Below are 12,889 nucleotides of genomic sequence, written 5' to 3'. Positions count from 1 at the left end.
TAGTTCACCTATATGGATGGGCTGCCCCTGCTTCCAAATTGCCCACATGCTGCTCCAGCAAGACAAGGACCAGCCCAGACCATAGGCTCTCATCACCCATGTACTGGCACTCCTGTTACTGCTGCTCAGTCCCTCAATCCCCTGGACACTGTGGAACACCACTTCTGGTGGCAGGAGACTAATTTGGACTGGTGGGACCACATTGTCTTACAGTGATGGGACGACCAGCAGTGGCTCCAGAAATTCCGCATGCAGAAGGCCACCTTCCTTGAGCTCTTCAAGTGGCTCACCCCTGCCTTCAGGTGAGAGGACACTTGACTGAGACCCACCATCCCCATGCAGAAGCACATAGCCATCATGCTGTGGAAGCTTGCCATGGCAAACAGCTACCGTTCCTTTGGGAACCAGTTCTGCATGAGTAAATCCACAGTCAGGGCTGTGCTCATCCCTTCCCACCTTACCCCTGCCCTTGCAGACAAATAAAGAAGCTTTTTTTGGGGGTAGGAAACAACTCTGTTTGTTTATTTGGTGGATATACAACAGGGGAAGGACTGGGAAAAGAACCTGGAATAGGAGAGGAGGGAGAAGGGCGGCTTGGGGATGGGGCTGAGACTGGAGCCTGCCTCAAGTAGCTCATGAGGCTTCGGCTGCTTAAGAGGTCCCACTAATCCGAGTTCTGGGTCCATGGCAGCCCCTGAGGGGGCTAGAAAGGGAAGCCATGGAGGGTGGAAAGTTGGCTGGTGGTCTGCTTTATCACTGAACTAAGGATACAGATGAACTAAGGATGTACTTCAAAAACTTTCAAATATTACTTATGATTTTTTTAAAATAAAAGTCAATGGAAGGTGCTAGCCAAATCTTTTGAAATATATGGATTCAAGATTTTAGTTATAAGTGCCTATTTTTTAAAATCCTGGGCTAAATCTCTAATACAGTGCTTTAGTGTTTCATAAAGCCTTAGGATTAATTATCCACTTTGGGTGTATCTAGACTACATGGCTCCGTCAATGGAGCCATGTAGATGAGTTTACTTGGCAAAGGGAAATGAAGTGGCGATTTAAATAATTACCGCTTCATTTACATCAAAATGGCCGCCGTGCTGTGCCGATCAACTGTTTGTCGGAACAGCACAATAGTCTAGATGGGGATCTACCGACCCCAGAACCCTTCATCAGCAGATCCTTTAGGCCTTGTGAAACGGAGCCATGTAGTCTAGACACACCCTATGAGAATGATTTACAAATGTTTGTAACACTGTGCAGCAAAAGATCACAGTGTTTCAATCATCCTTGCATTTCTCCTCACACACATGCATACACACTCAAGTCCAGTATCAACACTGTATACACCTGTGAAACCAAAACAGATCATTACCTTTCAGCATACATAAGGAGACGGCCTTCCATCCAGTATTACAGTAGGTCTCACAAACTTTTCTAATGCTAAGGAACCAAGTTCCCCTGATACGTGCATATTAAACTGTTTACTTTAGATTACATTTTGGCACCAAACATTCTATTAAATTCTCACCATAAAAATAAATAACATTACAGTCTTTCATTTGTTTTTTATATTTATTTGACCAACCCCTTTATTTTTTATTTTCTGTCTCACTAAATTTAAATTTAATTTACAATTTATTTTTGCCCAGCCTTTATCTAAATCTATCCATACAGACACCTATTTTCTTTCCCCTCTCCTTCCAGTCTTTATCACTGCTTTCATGAAACCCTTCTCACTATCTTTCCCACTTCCTTCTTTCTCATCGGGATATTTTTCCCAACTTCGGCTTCCTAGGAAGTAAACTGAATAAAAAAAATGCATTTTGGGACACAAACTATTTGCAAATTTGGGTTGAATGCAGTGAATAAATGGAGAAGGAGGAAGAAAAAACCAAACCCAACAACTATTTTTTAGAAATGTCCAAATGTTTTTACAGGTTCAAAGGCATTTCATCTCAAATCAAAATTTTCTAACTGAAATGCTGATTCTAATGACCTGAATGGACCTTTTCAGTTTTTCATTGGGGTGAGAAAAAAATCCATTTTGGTTTAAATATAAACAAATTTTTATTTTTATTTTTATTTTGCTGGTGTCTCTCTCACCCCATCAGTCTTCCATATGACATTTCATCCATCACTTGTAGCCTCTCCCCTTTCTTTCCTTGCCAGCCATCTTCATTTTTAATTAATTTGTGAGATCATTCTCTTCCCCTGCCTATTCTGCTTGCTCCTTTCTCTGCCCTTTTGAAAAAATTCCTTGGTATTTCTTCCTCCCCTCATACGAACCGTTTCTCTTATCTTCCTATCTGGAGCCTATCCTTTCCTATTCCTATCTTCTATGTATTTCTTTTTCTCTTCCCCTCCAGCATTTCTCCCTCTCTTCCCATCTCCTGTCACACTTTGATCCCTCACCTGTAGCCAGCTGATGTACCCCTTCTCCAGATGTTCCTAAACATCTTCTCCAGAGCCATTTCTGTACCCTGCAATGTCTTACCTTTCACTGCTCTACCATAGGCTTTGTCTACACAGGATCATTATTTTGGAATAACTGACATTATTCCAAATAACAAAGTGTGTGTCTACACTGCGAGCCATTATTTCAAAATAATGTTGAGCTGAAGGACTTCTTACTCGGACTCCTGTAACCCTCATTTTATGAAGAGCAAGGGAAGTTGAAGGAAGACTGTTCTTCCTTCCACTTCCTGCTGTGTAAACAACGCCAAAAGCCAAAATAAGCTATTTTGACTTCAGCTACACAATTGATGTAGCTCAGATTGCGTGGCTTAATTCAGATTTTGCCCTTCTGTGTAGATGTACCTCTGCTGTCCTTTTTGCTTAGGTTTCATCTCTGCTTCTCCCACAGTTTGGCTCCAGAATGCTAACCCTTCTTCACACCCTCATGCCTTTCACCCACTACATTAATGGCTCCTGCTCCTAAACTCACTTTTCCCAAGATCTTTTCCTGTTCTTCACTCTCTATGTAGAGGGTCAAAAGCTATGAGGCAGATATTTTGGTGAGGTTCCTCCTTTTATACTTTGCAGCAGAAGTATTACCAATACCAAACATTTGAAAATCAAGAGCGACCCCCCAAAATCATAAGACTGACTTAAGATTAGGAAATTTATGAAAGGCTTACCTAATTACTTGATCCTCGAAGCTGGGACTTAATGAAATATAGAAATATTGGAAAACTTGCAATCAAATTGTGAGAATTTGCAACACAGCTACTGAGGCAAAGAAGCCAGCAGGAGGAAAAATATTAAAAAGCAACTACATGGTGTATGCAGCAGATGCTTCCACTAGTGGTAGCTACTCAATTCTCTCCTCCCTGCTAAGTCACACACAGACTGTGAGCAGTAATATGGAGATGGTGCTATCTGCTGCCTCCCCAAAGCATGCCTCCCTTGCTTCCCCAATATCCATGGTAGTATATTATGCTTTTTACAGGTATGTCCCCTCCATTCACCAATGCTGATACTACTGGTGTTTCTCCAACCTATGGTCCAGAGGCTTGCAAAGACAGACCTACAAGCTATAAAGGAAGTACTTCATTGCTGAAGTGGAGACACTTTTGACCTGCAGGGTCTAAAAGAAGTACAGGAAGTTCCCGGGTTACATGGATCCAACTTACATCGGATCCCTACTTACAAACGGGGTGAGGCAACCCCGCACTAGCTGCTTCCCCCCAGCAGACCAGGGAGATGCGAAGCTAGCGCCCCCCCCGCCCCTCCCAGCAGACCAGGGAGATGCGGAGTGGCTTTTCTCAGCAGACCCCTCAGCTTGAGAATAAAGGACCGAGGGAAGTGAGGTGTGGGAGAATAAAACTGAGCTCTGGAGAAATGTTTGGCTAGAGTTTCCCCTACAATATGTACCAGTTCCGACTTACATACAAATTCAACTTAAGAACAAACCTACAGTCCCTATCTTGTACGTAACCTGGAGACTGCCTGTACTTAAATTACTGAAATTGAGACGCTGAATGAAGCAACTATTTGACAACTACACAGCAATTTCTCAACACTTTACAGGCAGTAAGTGAAGGCCATATCCAGATGAAATTAACCAGAATGGGAAACATTGCTACTTTACCTTTTAAATCAACTTGTTTTAAAAAGTGACTGCTATATATCTAAGATAGAGAAGGAAAAAAGAGAGCATTGTAGATTTAAGGTAATGAATACATTCTTTTCTTCTCAAATATACATGTCACTGTGTTGTATATGCATAGTTCAGCAGCTTAAAAAATCATTACACAGGCACTCCTACAGTGTTGCACTTGTGAGTAATTTTGTGTTGCACGTGTGAGTCTCTTATTAGTAAAAACCTGAGAAAGCCTCCATTTCATAGGGCCTATATGTAACAAACATCTTTACTCCATTTGTCAACATTTCCAAAAAATTCTGTCTCTGGTGTTGATATAATTGTTTTGGCATTATAGCTGGCCAGGTTATTCATTTAGAAAGTGCAAATTATCAGAAAGCAAAGTTAGTTAGCAGCCACTATGCTTCTGCTGCATGGGCTTAAATAGGGAGGTTTAGGTTTGACATTAGGAAAAACTTCCTAACTGTCAAGGCAGTTGAGCACTGGAATAAATTGCCTAGGGAGGTTGTGGAATCTCTATCATTGAAGGTATTTAAGAGCAGGTGAGGGCAAAAGACTGGACTTGATGACCTCTTGAAGTCTCTTCCAGTTCTAGTATTCTATAATTCACTGAAATTAATATCCTACATAAGACTCTAACTCTTGCTTTATAGGCCTCTGTTAAATGGCACTGGCATACCATCAAATTCTAGATTGTCCTAAAATTCTTAGCTGATGTAGCAGTTGTAAGCTACACACTGCATATATGTGGTGAAATGCTAATCAGTTTCATAATAAATCTCTAGCTCCTTCTTCAAAGATTGGTTAGACCTACATTTGGACTCTTAAAACTATTTACTTATTGAAAAATGGAAGGCTGTGAGATCAACAAGAACACACTGATTACTTGCCTATTGATAACTGTCAATAACAAGTGGAACACAAGCGATGAATGGCTGACAGAATGCATATAGGTGATGAATATATCCACAGCTGATGTGTTTGTATGATGAAAATGGAGCTTGTAAAATTATTTTAAGATATTGAAGTCTTAGCAGATCATATGGATTCTTAGAACATCCTGTAAAGTTGAAAGCTTTGAGGAAGCATGCTTTTTAATGTGGTTACTATACTGGGATTAGATTAATGCACACATGAATTGAATGTATGATACTTCCCACCGAATATTGTTAGGAAAATTAAGATTGTGGCCAGATAATAATGATTTACATGTTTATTGACTCTCAAAAATACAAGAGATGTAAAAAAGAAAACAAATAAAACCACAACTAAAATCCAACTAGCATATTAGAAAGTTTATCTTTTTTCTCCATTGAAAAGATACACTAGGGATTGATTGGTTTACATCTTGAAGTCCATCTCTAGAAAAAATGGATATATACTATTTCCTTAGAAAATGAAGGTTTCCTACATATCATTGACCTGATGTTCCACATCACATTATAAATAAAAAGTTAAAAACTTCTGAAATGAGGCTTTAGTTTATTAAAATTTTGTCATGGGCACTATATCTTGTCTGAGAAGTTCAGCAAACTGGTTTCTATCTTTTTCTTTTTTGTTTGATTTTTCTTTAAAACACTCTCTAATAAAAGTGTATGCTGCAGAAAAATGATTTGGTGGCCTCAGAATTAACCCTAGTATTTTTGAGGCAGGTTTGACTTCTTTCATTATTAAAAAAGGGTGGTGTTTGGTGTTAAATCAGATTTATAATGGAAACTCAATTGCAACCTTAAAATATGAAACAATTGCCATCATGCCACAATCATAGATATTCATTGAAGCAGTTACCAACTGACTGAATGGGATTTATGCACATGCCTGAAGGTGAGCTTGTATTTAAGTGATTTACTGAATAGGGAAGTATTTTTATGTGTGTTTTCCTGAATTAGAGCCTTCATTTAACTGTTGATGTCAGAGATGTTCTTTGCAATACTGAATTACATGAAATTACTGGAACTAATCATCTCATCTGAAGAAGTTGGTTTTGCCCATGAAAACTCATGATACTATATATATATTTGTTAGTCTTGAAGGGCATGTTTACACTATGAAACTATTTCAAAATAACTTATTTCAAAATAATAACTCCTGAAATAACTATTTTGAAATAGCATGTCCACACTATAGAGAAGCCTTGAAATTAGTCTGAGGCAGGCTCCCTTAATGTGGACATGCTACGTCAACTTAGAGCCCCAGGAAACATGAGGGAGTAATTACTTTGAATGACTCTGGGGAGTAGTTATTTCAAAATAGCAGCAGTGGCGCATCCACACTACCACTATTTTGAAATAAGCGTAACTCCTCATGGAAAGCAGGAGTTATTTCAAAACAACCAGCCCCTTATTTTGAAATAACAGGCTAGGTAGTGTGGATGTGCTGCTTGTTGTTTTCACGTAAGGGGGGTTATTTCGAAATAACTCCCTGGTGTAGACCAGGGCAAAGGTGCCACAGGATTACTCGTTGTTTGTATAGATACAATGTAAGTTCCAAAATGGATGATTTAGAGTGAGACCCTATATATCCTTAAAGCACCACTTTTAAAAACTGTTCTATATGAGACAAACAAAGAATAAAAACAGAATACAATAGCCAGAAATCAGCAATGGATTACTTGACTATTCAATTTTGTTAAGCACCATAATAAATAAACACATACATTTGAGAAAACAGATTAGCTGAGGAATCAAATTATATTAGTAGTGTACCTGCTGATGATCTCGAACAGCAGCTTCCATCTTGACCCTATCGTCATAGAGATCCATAAGGTTTTCTTTATCATTTAAATAATATATCTGAAAGATCTGAAACTCTTGTGCTAACCACAAATTTTCTTCTACCATCTGCTCCAAAGTAATCTAAAAAGAAAGGTTACTGATTACAATCATTGAAAGATATCTGCTTGAATAACTAATAATTTTTTTAACTTTTATAAATCATCTGCATTTGTACAGTACACATGCAGTGGGTGAAATCCTTATACCAGTGAAGTCAATGGCAAAACGCTCATTGAGTGTAATGGGATCAGGATTTTATATAATACATTTATGTCACAGGTGCATACCAGTTATAAATGTTCTACACAGAAAATGATGTTTAAAATAGCTAAAATAGTAACTACTGGATTTCTGTGCAATTTCATAAACTCTCTTTTTGTTTAAAAAAAAAAAGTAAATTTCCTTAATTTCATAAACCCTATAATGATTTCCAGTGTTCTCACTGGGCTAAGTGATATTATACAATAGCCATCTATTAATGATTAAGTTATTGTAGTGTTTCTAGTTTCAGGTTAGATTAAATAAATTTTAAAAACACATCTGATAGTTCCCCCTCTACAGGGCAGAGATAAGCTTTTCGGGACGCTCTAGTATATGCAGTTCCATAAGTTAACATATTAGGATTTCTTTTAGCATTAACTTTGAATTTCTTGGGTTTATAATGCTTGATTATGCAATAATCACATCATCTCTGTAGTGTATTTTACCTTAAATTATATATATTTGCAACCGTAACTCCAGTTGAACTTGAAATTCCCAAAGAAAAACTTCTTTTGTTTTTTTAATTAATACATTTTAATAAATAAATCCTGAACAAGCTAGTGAATGTTATCATGTTATGTTTCAAATGCTCTAACGTATATGAAGAATCACTCTTAAGTAACTATTTTAATGTTAAGTTTTGTGGCCAGATTCTTCAATATACTCTGGCTATTTCACTCCACCCTGGAGCAGCCTAATGTGGCCCTAACATAGTGGCTACGTCTAGACTGGCATGATTTTCCGCAAATGCTTTTAACGGAAAAGTTTTCCGTTAAAAGCATTTGCAGAAAAGAGCGTCTAGATTGGCATGGACGCTTTTCTGCAAAAGCACTTTTTGTGGAAAAGCGTCCGTGCCAATCTAGATGCGCTTTTGCGCAAAAAAGCCCCGATTGCCATTTTCGCAATCAGGGCTTTTTTGCGCAAAACAAATCTGAGCTGCCTACACTGGCCCTTTTCTTCAAAAGCTTTGCGGAAAAGGACTTTTGCCCAAACGGGAGCAGCATAGTATTTCTGCAAGAAGCACTGATTTCAGACAGTAGGAAGTCAGTGTTCTTGCGGAAATTCAAGTAGCCAGTGTAGACAGCTGGCAAGTTTTTCTGCAAAAGCAGCTGCTTTTGCGGAAAAACTTGCCAGTCTAGACGCAGCCGGTGGGTAATTAAGCTGGGTTGAAATCTCCTTTGCATTGCCAGAGCAGTAAAAGCAACCAAGGTGTACTTCACCAGCCTCCATATTCCCTTGTAGCAAAACACACTAAACTTCCCTTCCTTATGCATTGAACTATATGAACATTCACCATGAAACTCCCTCAGCCTTCAGCACTTCCCCTACATAACCTGGCATACACACATCTCTCCATAATGTTCCACATTCTCCTTCCCTTACTACATCCTCCACATCCCCCTGTACTCACACATCCCAGTTTCTCATTTCTTCCACCCACATTATTTTGATTTCTCCTTCACACATATGCATACATACATAACCCCTTTCATGCCCTCCATACTTAGCAGATCTGTTATCACAGGATTTTTTTTTAAAAAAAGGATAAATTATAATTTCTTGTTGATTCCTTCTGACTGGAAGTTTCTTCTTCACCAAATGTTAATGAATAATGTTCTGTTACAGGCAGTTTCATGAAGAATTGATCTTCTGAAGTAGCTTGTTCTTAATGGGAATGAGGGCAAATCATGCACCACTGTAGCATGTCTTGAGAAGATATGCTATGTTGAGAGGAGTGTGCTTTCTCTTCAGCACAATTACTCCACCTCAGTGAGAAGCAGAAGCTATGTTGGTGGAAAAGTGTCATCCACCAACATAGTGCTGGTATGGACAGCACAGACCTTGTGTTCCCATGTGTGGCTTTTTTATACTCCTAAGTAATGTGAGGGTATGTCTACACTACAAAATTAATTCGAAATAACAGCAGTTATTTCAAATTAACTTCAATAGCGTCTACACAGCCAAACTGCTATCGAAATAGTGGAGCACTTATTTCGAATTCAGTAAACCTCATTCTACGAGGAATAACACCAAATTTGAAATAGCTAATTTGAAATAAGTGCTGTGTAGACACTTATTCGAATTAGGGGGCCTCCAGCCCTTCCCAGTTTCCCCTGGTGGCCATCTGGGCACAACCAGGACAACTCTTCTCCTCTTCCTCAGCCCCGGGGCCCTTAAAGGGATAGAGTCTGGCCACTGGGCATGTGCGAGAGCCAGGCCTGCCAGCAGCCACAGCCCCTCACCCAGTGGCCGCACAATGCCATCCAGTGTCAGCCAGCTGTCCCCGCCCAGTCCCCCAGCACCCAGGGGCCAGCCAGGGGCCGTAGACGGCGTGCGCCCTCGTGGACTGGTGCGGAGATCATGGACCTCATTGAGGTTAGGGGGGAGGCCCCCAATATCCATGATCTCTGCACTAGGTGGAGGAACGTGGACGTCTACAGCTACATAGCGGCCACCATGGTGCGCCTGAAAGTTAAGGAGCTGTGGCAGGCATATGCCAGGGCCACCAGGGGCAGCACCACAGCAGTGGCTGCCCCCTGCCCCTACTTCCCCGCCCTCGACCGAATCCTGGGGGGCGGGGCGGTCCACACCAGCCTGGGGGGCAGTGAGCCGGGAGCTGAGGGCCCTGACCCGGGCGCAGCAGTGGGGCCACCACCAGCTGTCCCAGCACCGGAATCAGCAGGGTCGTCTGGGGAGGCCATACCAGGTAAGTGCCAGCACTGTCCCCTATCCGGGGGGGGAGGCGGGAAGGGAGACCAGGGACCATGCACATGGGCCATGCCTCCCGCAGATCACACAGCCACCTGTGCACGTGCGGGCATGTGCCATGCCACCATTGGGCAGGTGGCTCCAGCTGCATGCCATACAGGGGCCATGGCCCGATAGGCATACATGTGTGTGAAGAGACCTGACATGCTCCTGACCCCGGGGTGGGACACAGAAGGATGCCCTCCCTTCACACACCCCCTCTAAACAGATATTAGAGGTGATAATTGGGGAAGCTATCTTTGTAATGGGTAAGATAATTAGATTCTTTATTCAGACTCAGGTGTAAAGTGTCGAATTTAAGCATGAATAACAGTTCAGAGGATTCTCTTTCAAGTGCAGTCTCAACGACTTAATTACCTGCATCCTGCTTCAAAAGCCTTTTAAGACTGATATTAACCTCTAATATCATTAGCTCACAGACATTTACCTTCCCCTCCCACCCCCCTTCAGTTCTGAAATTTGATTTGTCCTTTTCATATGTGTTCATTTTTTAAAATTGTATCCTTTGGTATATATGGTTGTGACAATTTTCTTCCACTATTTGATCTGAGGAAGTGGGTCTGGCCCACGAAAGCTCATAACCTAATAAACCATCTTGTTAGTCTTTAAAGTGCTACATAGTCCTGTATTTTGTTTCAGCTACACCAGACTAACATGGCTACATTTCTATCACTATAGAAGGACTAAGTATTCTCTAGACTATATCTGACAAGTGTTTGTCTAACCTGTTCTTAAAAATCTCCAATGATGGAGATTCTACAACCTCCCTTGGCAATTTATTCCAGTGCTTAGCTAACCAGACAGCTAAGAAGTTTTTCATAATGTCCATCCTAAACATCCCTTGCCCCTTCTCTTTCCAAACTAAACAAATCCATTTTTTTTTAATTCCTCCCTTATAGGTTATACTTTCTACACCTTCAATAATTTGTATTGCTTTTCTCTAGACTTTTTCCAATTTGTCCACATCTTTCTTGAAATGTGATGCCCACAGCTGGACACAGCACTCCAACTGAGACCAACTAAGTACAGAATAGAGTAAAATAATTACTTCTTGTGTCTTACTTACAACATTCCAGAATGATGTTTGTTTTTGCAACAGTATTAATTTGTTGATGCATATTTAGCTTTAGCTATGTTGAGGTAGAGCTCATGGCTAGACATTCATGAGGATATTTCAAAGAGACAAGTTAAGATTTAGTTTGGACAGCAGACCGGTCTTGGGCAGCGAGGCAGTTCTGTGAGTTGGCAGCACAGAGATGGTAGTTGAACTTGTGTTTACAGATACTATCCAGAGATAAAGGATAGAGGGAGAAAAGAAGAGGCTTGAGAGCCCTGTGAAACTGCACAGAAATTTGGAAATTGGATGAGGTAAATTCTCTGAAGGATACACTGAAGGAGATTAAAGTTATAGGAAGACAACCAAGACAGGACAAATTATAAACTCTCTCAATAGAATACATCTTTTTCAGTGCTATTTCTGTTAATTTGAATATTAAAATTATATAATGCTATATTATTTATTTTGGAAAAGAAAATGTTTAAATGTTGGTATGGCTGACAGAATGTTTTATTCATAGTAAAACATGAAAAATAATATTTTCCTTAGAAATACAATTTAAAGTTACAATTGTAAGTCTGATATTCCATATTGACTTCTTTACACTTACATTTCTAACATTAAATAGTAAAATCCTACCAACGGCTTTAGATAAATGACACTCCAAACATCCCTGGCCCTTAAAAGGAGAGGAAATGGAATGTCTTGTTTTTCTATATTTTGTTTCCTTTTTCTTATGAATCAATGAAAATCAAAATCATATTATATTTTCCCTTAAGAAATTTGTAAGAAATACATGTACAAAACTTTAAAACTACATCACAACAGAAGCTAAATTAGTTCACCACAAACTGCATACAAATGTCTGAACAGTAAAAAGTCTCCATGTTCGTTTACCTGGCCAAATACTTGATCAGATGATATGAGGAAACACTGGGTCATTTTCATCTTTAAAAATTGAGTAGCAAATGTTTTGTGTTTTATTAGTCACAAGTTCATGAAAACTGGCTGACTCCAAAATTTAGAGTATGCTGAAATTTCACAATGTACTCATCATGTTCTACAATGTATGCAAGTACAAAAATTGTACACATTTTGAAAATATGTATTCTACTATATCTTATTAAATAGACTGGAAGGAAAAAATTAAAAGTTTTTGGAATCTTAGTTACCATCCAAGAATTCTGTGCTGCTTGTTATGTTAACTCTTAAGGGATTTTAACACTTCTTGCCTTCTATGATTCCATGGGGAAAGCCAACCAACCAACCAGAAAACAAATACATAAAATATGTATCATGGCAAAGATTATCTCCTATCTCCTTGCTCATGCTGGTTTTTGCCATTCCAAACCAGCATACCTTTCATTGGGGTATGTTTTCGTGATGGAAAAAAGGCTACTTCCTTCTCTCTGATGGGAATGGAAAGGATAGACATCGGCAGGGTAGTTCAGCTAAGGAGTCCAGGGAATACACTTGACTCAACACACACCATCTGTAGCCACTACCAGAAAAGAAAACCATTCACAGTTGGTAAAAGGTGTTGGTGGTAGAATTCTACCATCTCACTGGCATGCAGACAAATGCAATTTTTACCATGTTATGCCAGTGAAAGTGATTTAAGCTTCCCCAAAGGAAATAAATACCTAACATTAAAACAGAACATATTTACAAAAAGATAAGTACAATTCTTTCTCCATAATTTTAACAATTATATGACATAAGAACATAAGACTAGCCATCCTGAGTCAGAACAAAGGTCCATCCAGCCCAGTACCCTGTCTGCTGACAGTGGCCAATACCAGGTGCCCCAGAGAGAGTGAACTGAACAGGTACTGATCAAGAGATCTCTCTCCTGCCATCCATCTCCACGCTCTGACAAACAGAGGCTAGGGACACCATTCCTTACCCAGACTGGCTAATAGCC

At 39.8% G+C, this 12,889-nt stretch overlaps 1 protein-coding gene across 3 annotated transcripts in view; it reads right to left on the bottom strand.

Annotated features, from left to right (window-relative positions):
* CCDC178 (coiled-coil domain containing 178) overlaps nucleotides 1-12,889 on the bottom strand; it is a 382,168-nt gene that overhangs the window by 104,863 nt on the left and 264,416 nt on the right. For all 3 annotated transcript variants that reach the window (XM_089776273.1, XM_089776275.1, XM_089776274.1), the window contains exon 17: nucleotides 6,810-6,959. In XM_089776273.1, the coding sequence (XP_089632399.1) occupies nucleotides 6,810-6,959 (150 nt within the window). The remainder of the gene's footprint in view (nucleotides 1-6,809; nucleotides 6,960-12,889) is intronic.

This window comes from Pelodiscus sinensis, chromosome 2, assembly GCF_052426305.1.
Source record: "Pelodiscus sinensis isolate ZL-2025 chromosome 2, ASM5242630v1, whole genome shotgun sequence".
Classification (NCBI taxonomy): domain Eukaryota; kingdom Metazoa; phylum Chordata; order Testudines; family Trionychidae; genus Pelodiscus; species Pelodiscus sinensis.
The sequence above is the reverse complement of the archived record's forward strand: the minus strand, read 5'-3'. Positions and strand labels throughout refer to the sequence as shown.